General features: G+C 35.3%; 3 protein-coding genes across 3 annotated transcripts; all 3 read left to right on the top strand.

Annotated features, from left to right (window-relative positions):
- Positions 1 to 546: 546 nt before the first annotated feature.
- On the top strand, positions 547 to 5,955 carry LOC133308251 (probable 26S proteasome non-ATPase regulatory subunit 3). The gene is made up of 8 exons (XM_061508859.1): positions 547 to 740; positions 815 to 1,011; positions 2,382 to 2,519; positions 2,595 to 2,731; positions 2,876 to 2,930; positions 3,006 to 3,116; positions 3,354 to 3,593; positions 5,102 to 5,955. Exons 1-8 carry the CDS (start codon positions 662 to 664, stop codon positions 5,612 to 5,614), a joined length of 1,470 nt encoding a protein of 489 aa, XP_061364843.1. The 5' UTR covers positions 547 to 661; the 3' UTR covers positions 5,615 to 5,955.
- A 1,120-nt stretch (positions 5,956 to 7,075) lies between these two features.
- LOC133308253 (expansin-A11) lies at positions 7,076 to 8,755 on the top strand. The gene is made up of 3 exons (XM_061508861.1): positions 7,076 to 7,230; positions 7,412 to 7,733; positions 8,449 to 8,755. The coding sequence occupies exons 1-3, from the start codon at positions 7,092 to 7,094 to the stop codon at positions 8,753 to 8,755; spliced, it is 768 nt and encodes a 255-aa protein (XP_061364845.1). The 5' UTR covers positions 7,076 to 7,091.
- Positions 8,756 to 14,717: 5,962 nt separating this feature from the next.
- On the top strand, positions 14,718 to 16,984 carry LOC133308252 (peroxidase 64). The gene is made up of 4 exons (XM_061508860.1): positions 14,718 to 14,915; positions 15,487 to 15,675; positions 15,828 to 15,990; positions 16,587 to 16,984. The coding sequence occupies exons 1-4, from the start codon at positions 14,718 to 14,720 to the stop codon at positions 16,982 to 16,984; spliced, it is 948 nt and encodes a 315-aa protein (XP_061364844.1).
- Positions 16,985 to 18,852: the final 1,868 nt, after the last annotated feature.

The raw sequence follows: 18,852 nt of genomic DNA, 5'->3' as shown, positions 1-18,852 counted from the left end.
AATTTTTTTTGACCAAATCCCTTTTAATGAGATGTCATTGCGTAAATCTCGAAAAATTATGTGAAATAAAAAAAATCACTTTATTCTGACACCCAAGTTAAAAGTTATGGCATTCCAAAATTTTACGATAAAACTGTTGACTTTTAACTGCACGTGTCATCACTTGAAGAGTTGCACCCAATTTGGGCACGATCAGTCACCCTAATGGGACTTACGTGGACGTGACCAACCATGCCTATTTTGAGCGCGATTGGTTGCTATAAATCTATAAATTAGTTTTAAATTACTACGTTTTTGTAATATTTTATTTAAATAATAATATTTTAATTTTTTTTCCCCGATGAACTTTGGATATGAAATATAAGATATTTGGATTCGTCGCTGAATTTTTTTTTTTTGTTTTTCTTTTCTCGCTCTTTTTGTTTTTGCTTTTCTTTTTCCTGCCCCAGCTCACTTTTTCTCTTGCTGCTGCTGCTGTCTTCTTTTTGTGTTTTCACTGCTTCCTCCCCATGTTCTTGAGTTTCTGTCCCAACCGCACCGTGTTAGGGTTTTCATCCAACGATATAACAAAATCTCTCAATTCTTGAGTAGCTTCGTTTTGCCAACTTACAGATCGAAATATATTGACAGTAGTGTGTGGTTGCAGTAGAATTTGTGGAATATGACTCAAGACGTGGACATGAAAGATCACACAACGCCTTCGCACTCTGTTTCTTCAGCTCCTCCATCTACATTGCAGCGTAAGTCTCTTCCTCAAACCACTTCACTCGAACATCGCTCCATTTTCTTTGCTTATTTTTTCTTTCGCTCACAGATTTGAAGGAGATAGCATCAATTATTGAAACCGGTTCATGCTCAAAGGAAGTTCGTAGAATTGCTCGAGCGCTGCGTCTCACAATTGCGTTGAGGCAGAAACTGACAGCGCCGGTTCTCTCATCTTTTATCGATTACGTTCTAATTCGCGGTTCAGAGCCGCACACTATGTTATCTTCATACCTTCCCAATCCCAAGGTAATTATTTCTGTGTATCACTTTGATTGCTGTAATTCAGTGGCTCCAATTTTAGCTAGTGCCAAAAAAATTTACATATCAAAATATCAAATGACGAACAATAGTTTTAATTGAAACAATTAAAACATGACCAATGTTTAAGGAATTAAATTGTATTTTAGCCTAAAATTAATAGCTCAAACTTTTGATCAAACACCTTGTATGCGATCTGGCAAGTATTTCGAATCATGAAAATAAACAAATTAATCCGTGGAAAATTAACAGCATTTATAAGCAAACATCTCGCAAAACCGGGCTGAGTTTGGACAGGAACCTTCACAGCCTCAAAGGGGCAGAGTGCAGGTGTGCAACATCAGCAATAACCTCCGCAGATGCGGAACCAGCAAGGTAGATCAAGGTCTTGTACTTGCTTGCATACTCTGGAGTCTGGACCAGCAATATCAGAATAATACTTCTTAAAGAACTTATAGAACCCAAACTTGCAAGTTGCAAGCACCCTGTGCAATGTAACCGAGCAAGGTAGGCACCTAGCCGTGGAAAAAGCCCTTGAATCCCTGCTCCTTGAGCAAAACTCCAAACCCAGACACGAGATGCTCTTGTACTTAACAGGGTCAATCTAAAATTGATTATCAACTCAAGTATTAAACAAAAATCCTACTAACAACCAAGTAAATAATTCCGATTCCAAGAGCATAAAAACTAGACCTCAAAGGAAATCGAAGATCTAAAACGTGATGATGCGAAATGCTAATAAAAATAGCACAATCTGAGCATAGGAAGCTAGATCGAGAAAGAGAAAGAGAGACCTAAGTCTAGTGGTGGAGAGGAGATTTTTTAATTTTATTAAACATTTTAATTTTTTTTTGGAAATATAGGTGGGAATCGAACACACAACATAATACAATCTACCCAAAATCCTCACGCCAGACTAATCCTAATGGCTTAAACGTTTTAAATTTTAGACAGTGCCAAATTAAACCTAAAACCCTGGTCAAATTACAATTAATTATATAATTATATAATAAATAAAATTTATTGAAAGTCAGCTGGTGCCAAGGTACCAGTTGGCACCAATGTGGCTCTGCCACTGCTGTAATTATTACATTCATTGATAGTTATTATTGAATAAGTATTCAGATTTTTCTACTGAGATAAATGTTGGTTCTACCGCTTTATCCAATTTGTAGAAACCATTTCATCATTTAGTTGCTCTGATCTATTATTTATTGGACATATGTGGAGATGTCACGTAGTTTTGCTTCTATTAAAAAATTAAAGAATGGGAACTATATGAGTGTAAGCTTCTAATGTTTTAATGGATGCAAATGCAATGGTCTTCCAAGTCCATAACTTTGTCACTGGCTGTATAGGAGGATAATCAGGAGATGGAAGTGGACACTGCAACATATGCTATTCAATCCCCGGCGAAGCACTCATTGCCAGAGCTAGAAATATATTGTTACCTCCTCGTGCTTCTTTTTCTGATTGATCAGAAACTATACGCTGAGGTTGGGCCCTGTTATCAACTTTGTCAATTGATGAATGATTATATATGCTGAGGTTTCTTTAATTTTTCATTTTAGGCCAAAGCTTGTTCCTCTGCAAGCATTGTGCGGCTGAAAAGCCTGAACAGGAGAACTGTTGATGTTATTGCATCCAGACTGTACTTTTATTACTCATATAGCTATGAGCTTACAGGAGATCTTGCTGAAATTCGAGGGTGAGTTTGGTGCTTATCTATGCCGTTCAAGAATAAATTCAGAAGCAGATGCTTATGCATGTTTGATACAGAACGGTTAATGAGATTTACAAACTGAAAGTGATTTAACTTATTCAAAACCAAAATGGCTTTTTTTGTTTTCAGCAACCTCCTTGCACTGCATCGTATTGCTACACTTCGCCATGATGAGCTCGGTCAGGTTTGTTTCAACTTGCTTGGTGGTTCCTTTTCACAAGGGCTATGGATCTTGTACTTACCTGGTGATGTGATGCAGGAAACACTCCTGAATCTGTTACTTCGGAACTACCTCCACTACAACCTATATGATCAAGCAGAGAAGTTGAGGTCTAAGGCTCCACGTTTCGAAGCACATTCAAACCACCAGGTATAATGTCTCTGTTATTCTAGGTGTCAATGTGATTTGTCTCCTATGGTAAATGCAATCTCCACCTTCTATACCTGGTCTGACAGTCTGAGGAATGTTTTGAGACTATGCTCTTGTGTTGAACCTTCTCAATGATTCTGAAATTTATTTTTGTATTTTCTAATTAATTGTTGGTAAAATTTCCCATTTTATTCATTTTTCTTTGACATGTCTACATTTGTTGTATTTCTGTTTCAGTTCTGTCGTTATCTCTTCTACCTTGGGAAAATTCATACAATTCAGTTGGAGTATACAGATGCAAAAGAGTCTCTCCTGCAGGCTGCTCGTAAAGCTCCGGTTGCAGCACAGGGTTTTCGGATTCAATGTAACAAGTGGGCTGTTATAGTGCGTTTACTGTTGGGTGAAATTCCGGAGAGGACTATCTTTATGCAGAAAGGAATGGAGAAAGCTCTGAGGCCTTACTTTGAGCTTACAAATGTGAGTCCACACAACTAACCAAAGTTAGTCGCAATGATATCCATCTAACATATACTATTTCTCACATTATTAATTCATTATCATTCCCTACTCTTTCAATCACTACTAGCTAACTTGTAATTTTTATCGGAAAATGTGCATGAAAATTGTGTAAAACAATAAGTCTTGCATAAATAGTCCATATGTCTATCTTCATTTATTTTTTAATCTTATATTTTGCGTTCATTACTCTACAATTGATTTGTACAAGTTCCCCTTTTGCCTTCTCCCATGTTAATCCTTTAATTTTTTATTTTATTTTCTTTCATTAGTCAATCGACTCAAGTCGCTGCCTTTTCTCTTTAAGCATTCACAAGTACATAACTACATACACATAGATGCATCTATACTACTATATAAAGTAACATCTGTTTTTTGAGTTTTCCTGCAATATTTTCATTTAACATATGAATTTTGAAATGACAAATACATCTTCCGAAATTTGAATTTCTCTATATTTCAAAAATAATCTGTAATAGCAAGTTAAAAAACAACAACTCTCTTTTCCTTTTGAATTATTTAAACCAGAAGGTGCACCTTCAATGCAGGTTGTAAGGGCCCAATTCAACTCTTTCGAACATAAAATTCCATGAATTCTCTTTTTTAAAAAATGAAGGCTGACTTACAGCATTATGTAAAAAAATAAATAAAAAATTAAGCAACTAAATGAGCATTCGAAGTATCTTAGTGTGGAGGACTGTCATTGGAAAATGTAGATGAGAAACCATGAAGAATTTATATAAAGTAAAAGAATAAAAAATATTTACATAGAAGTATTTGGTCGAAAACAATTTTTGCAGAGGGCAACCTCAGACTTGCTTTGTAATATCTATTTGGTGCTTTATTTTACTTCCAAATCACTTTACTTGGTCTTTGCACCATCTCCCTTGTGTCTTATTTTGGTTACGTTTTGCTGGTCCCCTTTATCCTGCTTGTTTCTCGTTGCCTCACTGCTCTGGTTTCAACTGTGTTGTTTATTTGATGTTTAGTTTTGGTGTTTTTGTGTGATTGGTGAAAATGTGATGTAGTTTGTTCTATTAGTCAATGCAGTCAAATGGGTGGAGTGTGATATTGAGGGAATAATGGGATGCAGTGTTATTTTGCCATACCTTCAGGGGAGTGGGTGAGTGTAATTTATGCTTAAAATAATACATTCAGGAAATTTGTGTAAAAGTTTTGGGCTTAATACATAGCTATTATAGATACTTTTTTGTGTGGTCTTGGCAATATCCTAGTGGCAAACCTCTTTCAAAGATGAGGTCCTGCGTTAATTTGATTTTTCTGCATCGAAATCACTGTTCTTCATTGAATGGATCTTCAATTTTCATCTGTTTCTATACGCACAATGATTGTGGGTACTCTCCGCCAATCCAAATTAATATACAGACACAGGGAGTCTAATATTTCAGATTTAGCGATTCCAACATTCACCAATCTCTCTCTCACTTTCGTTTTGTACATGGCATCAGGCTGTCCGGATTGGTGACTTGGAGCTTTTTAGGAATGTTGCACAGAAGTATGCTGCCACTTTCAATACAGACAGAACTCATAATTTGATTGTTCGGCTCCGTCATAATGTCATCAGGACTGGTTTACGCAACATCAACATATCATATTCTCGCATCTCGCTTGCTGATGTAGCTCTAAAATTGAGGTTGAACTCTGCAAGTCCGGTTTCTGATGCTGAGAGCATTATAGCTAAGGCTATCCGTGATGGGGCAATTGATGCTACATTGGACCATGCTAATGGGTGGATGGTCTCCAAAGAAACTGGAGATATTTACATTACAAATGAGCCTCAATTGGCCTTTAATTCTCGGATTGCCTTTTGTCTTAACATGCACAATGAGGCTGTTCGGGCCCTGCGTTTTCCACCAAACACACACAAGGAAAAGGAAAGTGCCGAGAAGAGGAGAGAGAGGCAACAACAAGAGCAAGAACTGGCTAAGCATATCGCAGAGGAAGATGATGATGACTTCTGATAACGATCTTGTTCTTTTAATCTTACCAGTTGCTGTCAGGATCTTTGTTTCATTCATTTGCTCATATTTCTCTTCTGGAGAAATTCCATTACTCCTTCGTTTTTGAAAAGTGAAATTTTATTTTCTACATAGAAGATCTCTAGAAATCTTCTACTGAATTGAAATATTTACTGTTAGTTTCCAACCATGGTGACAGCAATGTCTTGTTTCCTTGTTCGGAGAATGACGTTTTAGGGTCTGGAAAAGCTAATCAATTATTTAGGACCATGTTAGTGATTCAAATCAGATGTTTGACTATTGAAAATTATTTTCTGATTGGCCAAAAAGAGAAAAGGTTTTTATTGTGGAGTAGTAATTGAGTTATAACAATAATGTTTTATTGCTTCTTGAACGTACATGTTTGTATTTTTCTCTCGTCAGATAAAATGTCATTTTCCTCTCGTTTGAGTTAGATTGCATTGAAGACTATCTCCAACGCTGTAATGCAAGATACAACTCCTTTTTTCGAATTTTGTTGAGATTTTATAGACCATTTCTTAAGTGAGGGGGAAAACGAATCATGCTTTTGGGAAAATTATAACATAGTAACATTTCGTGTCCGTAAGTCTCATAGTGAACTTCCTTGTTATTTTGAGTTTGCTTGACGGTGCAGTCATATATTATGAATAATTGAATATTCACTTATATTGAATCGTTGTTTTGCTTAACATGGCTCGTTTAAATCAGGCTAATAGGTTTTGAATATTCACTCAGTAATTTAGACGTCAAATATCCCATGTGTTCTCAGATTGAATCAACGGTGATTATTTTAAAGTTGCTTGCAAACAGACAACTGACAATCTTTATAACCAAAATGGAACATGTGTATGTAGCTCACTTAAAACGACATCGCCAAGCATTTCCATGTGCCCATGTGTGCTATGATCTACTCCATTTGTTCCATTTGATAAAAACTATTGTGTGTCTTTTTATACACAAATGGCTACAAACCAAGAGATCCATATGAGATAGAAAGAAAGAACTAGACATTGGGATTTGGGAGGTGCTAAAATAAAAAAATAAAAAAATAAAAAATAAAAGTAAAAGACCAAATGGGCCTTGTGGTTTTTGATACATTCACGGCTCTTATATGGGGATGGGCATGTGGGGTGGGAAATACAATCATAAGAGAAAGACTGAAGAGAACGTGGGAATAATTGAATGACGTTCAGAACTCTGAAGACTTGCTCAGATAAATTTAATTTAACAAATAATAAAAATAGTTTTCTGACTTCTCTCCTCTTGCAGGACCCTCACATGTGCCATCGTTGCCTTGGCGAGTCTCATCCCTTATTTAAAGACAAAGCTTTTGTGCTTGGAAATTACAATAAATGTAAATACGAATTCTAGTCTTAGTACCCTTCTTCAACCTCATCATCTTCGTCTACATTTTCAGCCCTTCATTTAGGGTCTCGAGCATTCAGAAAGCAAGAAGATAATGGCCAAAGTTATGTATGTTTTGGCTAGCCTCATCGCATTATGCTGTTTCACAATCAATACCTATGCCTTATTACCTTCTGGATGGACCAATGCTCATGCCACTTTTTATGGGGGTAGCGATGCCTCAGGCACTATGGGTAAGCCATTGTGACTCTACCTTTTAACATTATATTAGTACTTTGTTAGAAATTTAAGGTTGAATGATGATTAAGTTCCATCATTTATATTAGTGCTTGGAAATTTAATAGTAGTTTTTTTTTTTCCAAAGCTACTTTGCAAAGATTAAATTTTGACATAAATATTTACGTATGAATGCAGGAGGAGCTTGTGGGTATGGGGATCTGTATTCAACAGGGTATGGGACTAGAACTGCTGCTTTAAGTACTGCGTTATTTAATGATGGGGCTTCATGTGGAGAGTGCTACAAAATCATATGTGATTATAAAACAGACGCCAGATGGTGCATTAAAGGAAGATCCGTGACCATAACTGCCACAAACTTTTGCCCTCCCAATTTTGCTCTCGCTAACAACAATGGAGGATGGTGCAATCCACCTCTCAAGCATTTTGACATGGCTCAACCCGCATGGGAAAAGATTGGTATTTACCGCGGAGGGATCGTGCCTGTCTTATTCCAAAGGTTTGAATTTGTGCCCCGTATCTTGGTCTAATAATATTAATATCACTTACCTTGTCCGCAATGGCACATAAAAGTTACACCAAAGCTTAAATTATTAGCTGAAAACACTTCAATTAGATTTATATTATATTATTCCTTAACATATTCCCTTACGTTAAAGAGTTTTATAAAATTAAAGCGTGGATAATTTATCTGTCTATCACAAAAGAGAACATGGTTTTTTTTTTTTAAATAAAATAAAAAATAAAATTTAGGCCACCGCACCAAAATTCTTTTTTTATGGTGTGAAATATGAAAGTTAAAATTGGGGCAATAGGAAATCATCATAAAAGTTAATTAGTTTACAAAATTTATATTAATAATTTTATATATTATATTATTTTTAATACATCTGAATTCTTTGGACTTAAAGCATAAATAATATATGGGCAATGACTTTCTGTTATTATAAAAGAAAAGAATTGCCTCCTGCTGAAACAAAAAAAAAATGGGGCCACCGATTAAAAAAAAAAGTTGGCATGAATTTCAATATTTGTACAGGAAACAATTCTATTATTGTGTAAAAGGAGAAAAATATTGCACATAACATATACACTTTTTTTTGTGTGTGTGCTGGTTTCAACTTATTATTTTGTTATTTTTATTAGAAAACAAACTCATATTATATTGTTCCTTAACACATTAATTATTTATGTGACAAATTTCAATTTTACAGGGTTCCATGCAAAAAGCACGGAGGGGTGAGGTTCACTATCAATGGGAGAGACTACTTTGAACTTGTGTTAATAAGCAATGTCGCAGGTGCTGGATCAATACAATCTGTGTCCATTAAAGGCTCAAAAACTGGGTGGATGGCTATGTCAAGAAACTGGGGTACCAATTGGCAATCCAATGCGTTTTTGAATGGTCAATCATTGTCCTTTAGGGTCACAACCACTGATGGAGAAACCAAAGTTTTCCAAGATATCGTTCCAGCAAATTGGGCTTTTGGCCAGACTTTTTCTAGCCCGGTCCAATTCTAAGCCCATAAAAAAAGGTCTTCTTGGTTTTGGGTTTTTGATTTTAGATTTTCCCATAAACCAGAACGGCTGAGGCGTGCTTATTATTTTAATGGAGCAGCCCGCCACTCCTCTTCTGGTTTTCATAATTTGGTGGACCAAACCCATCAACTCCAACATCTTATTGGTAGCACGTGGCTTGCATTATATATTTTTTGTTGTTGCAAAAGTTGCATTATATTTTATCAATAACAATCATTATCATATCATATGAAAGCTCAAGCTTGTAGAAATAAGCATATTTGAAGTTTTAATTTATACCATAAATTGTTGTAATATGAATACTATTGTTGTAGCTGTATCGCGGGAGTTGAGAAAATATGAATTCCCTGAAATTTTCAATATAGTGGTGTATTGTGTAACTGTTATGTATTAATTCCTTCAAGTTTTTGAAACTAGCAAAATTTGATGGGGCTACAAAACATGGTAAACCTTGCTAGATGCAAATGAAGATGCTCTTGCAACTTGCAGGGAATCTACCGAGTTTTTTTGTGTGATCAAAGCACATGGCATGAGTTAATCGATGAATAGGGAGAAATTTCAAAAATAAAATAAAAATAAGAGTCACAACATTAGTTGGTATATCATTTCAGATCATGTACCGGCTGAATCGAATTAATCCAAATAATCCATAAACCGGTTCAAAAATCTATGAAAAAAAAAAAGTCACGAGATTAGTTGGCACACACCCTCCATCTCATGTCTCACTTAAACCGTTTCGAGAAAGTGACCCATGTTTCCCCGTTCATAGCAATAATGGAGCTAAGCAGGTGTCTGTCTGTATTTTCTTTAAATTTTCAAAAAACTATAAATTGTATAAATTACTTGCTAGTAATAAGGACATCATCTCTCTGCTGTAGTACTGGAAACTGCATTGACCAACAATTTTTTTTTTTTTTTTTTTAAGATTTCTCTATCGTTTGAGAGTCACTCAAAGTTTTTCCAATCACATTTTTAATTCGGTTGGATATTCAGATTTGAATTCAAAATCATTAATTAAACTAGAATAACCTTATATCACTTATTCACATACATAGTATTTATTAGTGCACTTTGATTTACGGAAGTAAAGACTGATGTGATTTGGAATGCAACAGATCATCCTGATTTTATGTTTAATAGAATATTACCTTTTGTAGCACAGATCCATGAGAATTTTCTTTTGTATCGATGTGGTGATCTCTCTTGCCTCTGCTGCCACTGAATCTTTTTTTTTTTCACGTACAAGCCTTCTTCGTATCTCAGCACACGAACAAGCCTCCTTGCTGAAAGTGTATGATTAAGTTTCCGAATATTCTGGGAAGGAAAAAGTGTGTAGACACTTTAAGTTTCAGATCTCTTATAGCAACAACACTGAAAGTTGATGATTAAAGTGAAATTATTTATATAGGCATTGGAAAATTTTAGTGTAACATCCCCGTCTCGAGTCAGTTCAATTAACATACATATGATACTAAAACATGCATCAGCGGAAGACTTAACTTATAATCTTGCATTAGCTTACGAAAATACAAGCTAACTTTTTCCTTTTCTTTATTTCGTTTCACATGATATATAGCCTTACGTTCCTTCTTTCGCATCAGTAATCATTTCTTCTCTAAAACTTTCATCTCTTATCTATGACCATGTGTAATGGCCCTTGACCATTTGAATGTGACAACAAGTGTCAATCCAAATAGAGTCTAAATTCGGATAGCGTAACGGCTGTAAACCGAACAAAAGAGGATTAAACCCCATTCTCATAATTCATACCTGATAAAATATCATCTTAAACATATAATATAATCATATATGGTCCAACAACGGACCTAATACCCATCCATGGGCGCATGCATAACTGGTTCTGTGCCACTATGTCTAATAACATACATATCTCAGCACATGCACATATCTGAGCACTACATCATCATATAACATGTCTGAATACACAAATGTACATGCATAAAATCTGAAAACATGTACAAAATATATACAGACCATATACAATATAATGGATCAAACCTCATGATCCCAAACTGAACAGAACACTACTAAACAATAAATACATGTCCTTCAAAATAATGGCAGTATAATGCTACACACGGATCATGTCTCTACACAGTGATAACGAATCATCCAAAATACACATATCCACTACAGCACCTCAAGCCACGGGTCGTATCCTTGCCCTGTAAGGGCTCTCCAGTTAACTGTATACCTGAAATCATATCCCCAAATAGGGTTAGAGACGAATCTCCAGTAAGCTCCAGGTTTATAGAGAACTCTCCATACCCTGGGCTCAGTTCCTGCATGAATGTCAGATACATAATATACAAGGCATCATATAAGCAAATATCATAACTGAACAAAGCATATACATTTATCTTATCAGAGATGTACACAGTCATTCCCAAGGGAGGACCCAAACCGAAACTTAGCGCACGTAACAAATATCATAACAGAAGTGTACACAGTCAATCCCAAGGGAGGACCCCAAGCGAAAATCAGTGCATATAAACTAATTTACGAAAATCATCACAATAATCACATCAGAAAAAAATATATCATATCAAAGATGTACGCAGTCATTTCCAAGGGAGGACCCCAAGTGGAACCACACATATCAGCGGTGTAAGAGGCATCATATAACAATTATCATAACTGAACAAAACATATATATACATATCTTATCAGAGACGTACGCAGTCATTCCCAAGGGAGGACCCCAAGTGGAAATCAGCACACGTGTTCCCAAGAGAGGACCCCAAGCGGAACCAAAAACATATCAGAGATACAACAGTCAGTCCCGAGGGAGGACCCCAAGCAGACATCAATGCACATAGGATCAATGGCCAAAGATCATCACATAACAGAGGTGTACACAGTCAGTCCCAAGGGAGGACCCCAAGCAAAAATCAATGCATATGTTCCCAAGGGTGGACCCCAAGCGGAACTCAACATATAACAGAGATATACACAGTCATTCCCAAGGGAGGACCCTAAGCAGACATCAGTGCATATAGAATCAATGGCCAAAGATCATTTCAGAAATCACATCAAAGCAAAATATATCATATTATCATATAACTCTATATGAATGCATCTATATCATATATCTCATACATATCATACAACCCGACCACAGTTCGTACATTATGGCGGAACACAAAGTAGGAGCGAACCCCATAAACATAGAGCTTATCTCTTGGAGCTTTAACAATAGTCTTACTTGTCACACAAGTCACTTATCTTCCTTGAAAAAAATCCAAATGTTCGAAATCCTTAGGCACACCTAGCGAAGTATTCAAAACCAAACTCAATAAAATGATATAATGTCATGTAATTATACAAGACACACACTTTATTACTTTCATCTTTACTCACAAAGCTTATGCCAATTATATGCCAACCCACAAGTCAAGATCAAAATTCTTAAACTCACATATTAGACCATTTTAGGGTGATTGCTAATTCAACAAGCAACCACATGGTTTCATGCTTACATAGGGTCTTAGAATGACATAACCATGCCTTTAAAATACTCATTACCATTTTTAGAACATCCTAACCTACCTAGACCTCATATGGCCAAAGCCACATACAAGGAAGGCAAGACGTTCCTCTCTTCGTTTTCACATAATTCATAGCTTAACATACTTTTGACTTGACTCTTGAGTCATTTAAACACTCACTTTATCAAACATAACTTCCAATATTTTTCTTTAGCCCAAATGAGCACAATCACAAACTTTCACATAAGAGCAACCTATAGCAAATGTATAAAGGTGATCAACAATTCATACAACACAGGGAACGTTAAGCTATTGGCTAAAATTTCTCATATTCTCATAAAACACAGCTTACCCCTCTTTGGTAAAATTTCAAGAATACTTATCTTGAGCAAATGTTGCTTCCAATGGGTGTTCCTCCACCATAATGTCACAAGGAACAACTCTATAACATGAAACAATACCAAACAACCATTATTTTTCCATCAAAAGTCACTATTCACGTTGTTACTGTTCATCCAAAACCTAGCATTCTCATTTCTTCATGAAAACTTGAAAAGAGTTGGATATACTTACCACTAAACACCCAAGAATGGAAAGGGGAACGTTCTTCAAGCTTCCATAAACTCCAAACCACTCAAAATCCCAAAAATTCAAGAATATTTTCGTAGCTTTGAGGGTAGCGATCTCTCTCTACAATGCTTCCCACATGAAAATAAGGGTTGGGTTGTGTTCCTCTCAAAATTCTAAGAAGATTTGGCTTTGGAACGACTCGATTCCGACAACTGTAGCTCAAGTTATGATTTTCTCAAATTTCTCTCTTTTCCACCAATGGCTTCCATGAAAATGACAAGGAAGATGACTGATGATGTCTTATATTTTTAGTGACTTATTGTACATGTTTTATTCACTTACGCTTAGTTAACTAAAGTCAACAACTTATTAAATGACTCTATATCCATTTCATCCATAAGTAACTTTGTGGTGTTCCCAACCAAGGAATAACGTTCTCCTATGGGAACATCATTCTCCCTTTGGGAACAACTTACTGAACATCGTTCGCACTATGGGAACGTCCTACTGAATGTCGTTCCCACCATGGGAACAGCTTACCGAATGTCATTTCCGCTCTGGGAACGACCAAAATTCATCAATTCAAAATCTAATTTCATTTTTCTGAGCTCATTTACATTCACTTTTATTCCCTAAAGAATTAGCAATTCACAATTGGGTTTTTGCACCATTTTTAATTAAACAACTGTGAATCACTATTGTGCACTGTTCGCATGCAAAATCGTAAAACTTCTAAATTTATGATTTTTGGTCTAAACATGACTTGTTTGGCATATATTGGACTTCCATATATTTATCACATAATTTATTCATTTCTGGACTCTATCGGTTGCTTAAACAGCGGTACAAAATACCCAACAAAAATCACTATTCACGAGATTTTTGTGAAAAATGCCAGACTATACAGAATCACATTCTAAACACATATTTAGCATCCAAATCATCAAATTAAATCTCTATAATAAAGATTTACCGGTGAGAATCATTATATTTAACAGTAAATTTCTTGGGCAATAGATTTTTAAACTCTTCTCGTACACCGAGCCAAATTGAGTTTTGGTAAAAACATAAACCAAACCGCGTTAACTTTTACAAGTAAAACAATCGATAACGGGGTTAGACATAATAAATAATTCATTTTTTAACCTTATCACATGGCTATAGTTTAAGTTCTTCAGTTTATAATTGGGTTCTTTAATATTTATATTGAACTGAGATTAAGCAAAGATATATACCTGTACCGATTGAAGCCAAACCACCCGACCATTCAATCTGGGGTCAGTATGCTAGTCCAACCGAATACCCCTTTACGTTACTTTTCTAATCGGGATTAAAGCAAGTATAATTGTAGGTTCAATCTATAAAAACAAACAAGTTTAGTTCGAAAATATAATTAATATAATTTATAATTATATGAAAATCGGTCAAGTAATATGCTATAGAAAGAACGCAGCTTTTATTTTCACCATAAATGCAAAGAAAATAAAAGAAGGCAGCTAAAGTAAAATATTAAATTTGGTGACAATATATATTTAAATGAAAGTCTAAAGCTTTTAAAATTAGACTCGAAGAGGGAAAGGTTAACCAAAATTTGAGACCACATATATGGGTTCGCATTTGAAATAATGTTGGCTTTTAAAAGCAACTATACCAAATGCAACTTTTCTTTATTTAATAGAAGATGCTTGGAAACTCTACTCCACTAATAGGCTCATAGATCACCAAATATGTTTAACAAGCATATACCCGTAACAACTCCAAGTCTCCAATGTTATCCCCTTCTCTATAAATACCATTCTCTATAGTGTTTCTCACAACTCACAAGTCATAAACAAAGTTTGAATTTGTTATTTGTGATTAGAAATATGGCAGCAATTGCTACAGTGATGCTTATAATGGTGTTCTTCACTTCTCATGCGAGTGCACTAAGTGTGAATTACTATGACTCTACATGCCCTCATGTAGAGTCCATTGTCGCTGGTGCTGTCCATAAAGCAGCCGTGAATGACAGAACTGTCCCTGCTGCTATGCTTAGGATGCATTTTCATGATTGCTTCATAAGGGTAATGCAACTTTTAATGCAACTTTTCTTTGTGCTTATTAACCTTAGTTAAAGACAACTCGTATACCAAATACCATTGGTACTAATGTTAATAAATTTGTGTCCCTTAATCAGAGATACCGTGTTCGAGTTTTTTGATTGAAAAAAATAGTCTTAGGAGAGCTGTCCCCGTTATAGAATCCGACAGTGCTTAAACTGAATTAATTTGAAAGATAAACTGGTTGAGGAGACTTAAAAAAAAAGACAACTCATATGGGGCTAGCAACCTAAATTACATTGTAAATATTGATCCTATCATGTTAAAATTTTGTGCCTATATCTCTTTGTTAATTGGCATTAAATTATGGGTTCGCTTTTTGTCATGTCACATGACAAGACTATTTTTCTGCACACACAAATCAAGTGTGGGTCCCACGCTTAAAAAAAAAAGTCAAATCAAAATCAGAATACGGCGCCGTATCCTCAAAATACATTGCCGGATCCTTGTTGCAGGAATGAACAGTGTCATTCCTGCAACATGATTCTTATATTTTCCTTAAATTATATAACTAATTATTTGCTAATTTTTGAAGGGTTGTGATGCCTCTGTTCTGCTGGAATCTAAGAGAAAGAACAAAGCAGAAAAGGATGGGCCTCCAAATATTTCTTTGCACGCATTCTATGTGATTGACAACGCTAAGAAAGCAGTGGAAGCCGTTTGCCCCGGGGTCGTATCTTGTGCTGATATTTTGGCTCTTGCTGCTAGGGATGCTGTTACTTTGGTCAGAGTCACAAACAATAACATAAAAATTATAGTATTATTATTTTTGGAGTTATTAAGATAATTTTGGTCAAACTCATTTGGGGCAAACGAATATTAGAATTTTCATTAATTGATTAATATTTTTTTATCTGTTTGTGAGTGGCTTCTTAGTCTGGAGGGCCCACTTGGGATGTACCCAAAGGAAGAAAGGATGGAAGAATATCAAAGGCCACAGAAACCAGACAATTGCCAGCTCCCACTTTCAATTTCTCCCAACTACAACAAAGCTTCTCTCTGAGAGGCCTTTCCTTGGAAGACCTAGTAGCCCTCTCAGGTACTATAAAAAATTAAAAATAAATTCAAATTTATCTACTAATTAGGAATATGTAATACTAACTAACTGCTTTGGCTGTGCCTTTATCGTCAGTCACCCATCATGATTCCACATTTGTTTAACCAATATTATTATTTAGTACCTATTTCTTCAATCATAAATCAAGTTTGTATAGTAAAATAGCAGCAAAGAAAATTCAATTTAACTAACCAAAAATCATTACCCAATGTTCTGGACCCATATAATAGGCTCATCACTTTTGGATAATGGATCTTAACCAATATGAGATAAACTTTTGTATAAATGAAGGGTTAAGCCTCCCAAATATTTGTCTAGAAATCCTAATTCTCTTTGTTGTTACCGTACACAGTTACACCCACTGGCTCTCATCCTACCGTTTATACACAGTAATCTACCACCATGCCAAGTTATCTCCTCTATAGATACCATAAGCTTACAGAACCTATAACAACCTTGATCCACTAGAGTTGAACACCCACAAAAGAAAAATGTAATCATAACTAAACTAAAAAAAGGGGTAGTCATGCAATCCATATTAGTTATAATATGATGCTATATTGTTATGTAATGTGCAGGAGGTCACACCCTTGGGTTCGCTCACTGTTCATCATTTCAGAACAGAATCCACAACTTCAGCCCCAAACAAGACATTGACCCGTCCATGAACCCATCATTTGCAAACAGCCTCCGAAGCATGTGTCCCTCTCACAACAAGGTAAAAAATGCAGGTGCCCCATTGGATTCTAGCCCCACCATGTTTGACAATGCTTATTACAAGCTACTCCTCCAAGGAAGGGGAATTTTCTCTTCTGATCAAGCCCTGCTCACTCATCCCAACACTAAAACATTGGTTTCCAAGTTTGCTAATTGCCAAAAGGAATTTGAAAATGCATTTGTCAAGTCCATGATCAAGATGAGCAGCATCACCAACGGTGGACAAGAAATCAGGCTCGATTGTAAACTCGTTAGATGATCCGTTTAGAAAGTCTATGTACTATAATCCTAAGTATCATAATTCCATCGTGAATTGAGAAAAGAAGGGTGATAAAATAAAAGGAAGAGGAAGAAAACAAGGATCTCCATTCCACCCCATATGTTCTCAAAGATGAATAAAGGGTTCACTTGTTAATTATAACTTGTAATCATTGTCTCTTCTAGCTTTTCTAGCAGCTGTGCGTTGAAGTGAACGGGGTGAAGTTGAATTTTTGTGCTTATTTGTATGTTGTAATTATTGGACATGGCCTGCAAATGTTTTCCGTTATTTATCAATGGTCCAATTAATCATCAATTTAAATAAATTCAGATCCTGTTCTTGGCCGAACATATCCGTACCATTAGAGAGGGAAAAAAGATTATTCTTTGTTTTTTTTTATTTGGATAAAAAAAATTTATGAGGGTTAAATATCGGTATCTCACCAAGGAGAAGGCAGATTTTCAATTTCTTTGAAAATTTCTGAAAGAGATCACATATCGTTTACCAACACAGTTCTCACATTGGCCAGTAGAATTCGAACTTACCCTCCTATGGAGTACGAGCCTGATGCCTATCTTATTGGTTTTTTTTTTTTTCATAGTGAAAAATGCCCCTATTATTTCGTGATTGAATCCAAGACATGGGATTTCCATGACTAGACGCCCGAAAAAGTATTTAAATTAATCTGTTCTTTTGAGCAACTTCACCTATTCTAACTAATAATATGATATGCTTCTTTCACTGAAAATAACATGGTAATGCAAGGAAAAGCGTTGGTTTTAGACAAGTTTCGATGCTAAAAGAAATAGCATCATGGTATGGCATAATATAGGAATAACAAGTGACTCGTGTGAAAATGTAAAAGAAAAAGGACAAAGTATGGATATATTATTGTGCATATGTTATCGAAACAAAATGATAGGCGTGACCTCTGTTTTTGTTTTTCGTTGGCATGTCATAATATTAATAAAGTATGTGAAAAACTGCCCACAAGAGCCGCGCGGTTTGTGAAGAAAATCGCATCTAAATGGGGGAAGCATCCGTAGAATCGTAAGAAGTTGGAGAGAGTGAGAAACGAGAACAAGAAGAAGAGAGCGGAGATAAATAGAAAGGTAGAGACATAGATACACTAATCTATTCTATCTGTAAAAGTTTTGGATTTAACTAATTGTTAGCTGTAAATTAGGGTGTTTGCGGTTTGGATTGGATCGATTTTAGTAGCAAAAATCATTCGATCCAATCACTTCGGTTTGAACATAAAATCATCCATTCGATTTAATTTTTTTTTCAAATCCGATCCAATCGAATCAACTTTATTCGGTTTGGAGTGAATTAGTTTTTGATTTTTTGAAAAGCTTAAAATTTGTATGATGATTATTGTGCAAATAACATGTCTTTTGTATGTATTGACTTTGTAAAATTTGTATAATATTTACTGTGCAATTTAGAAGTATTAGTAAACGATAATTTAATTTTTAATATGGTACAACAAAAAAGTTGAAAGTCGGTAAACTCGGTTTCAAGTATCTATTACTTGTTGGATAAGAAGGAAAATTAGACAATAACAAAGTAAGGAAAATTAATCTCAATTGCTAATACAGAGAGATCTTAAAACAGTTTTTTATTTCAAATTTTTGCACATAAGTTGTATAGTAGTATCAAATTCACGTGAAAATTATTCTAAAAATAAATAAAAACAAATCATTAACTCAATTCAAATGCTATATTTATATAGCAAAAAATTTATACTTTTGTAGTATCCTATCCAAAGGTTGAAATCACAATGAATGTGGTAACGAAAACTTGCCAGAATGTACCAATAATTTTTCTTGGGTTTACATGATAGGTTAATGGGTCTTGAGATTAGA

Source organism: Gastrolobium bilobum, unplaced genomic scaffold (genome assembly GCF_033153095.1).
Source record: "Gastrolobium bilobum isolate Gb01-03AN ecotype WA unplaced genomic scaffold, APGP_CSIRO_Gbil_v1 utg2351, whole genome shotgun sequence".
NCBI lineage: Eukaryota > Viridiplantae > Streptophyta > Magnoliopsida > Fabales > Fabaceae > Gastrolobium > Gastrolobium bilobum.
This window is presented reverse-complemented; position numbering and strand designations above follow the sequence as displayed.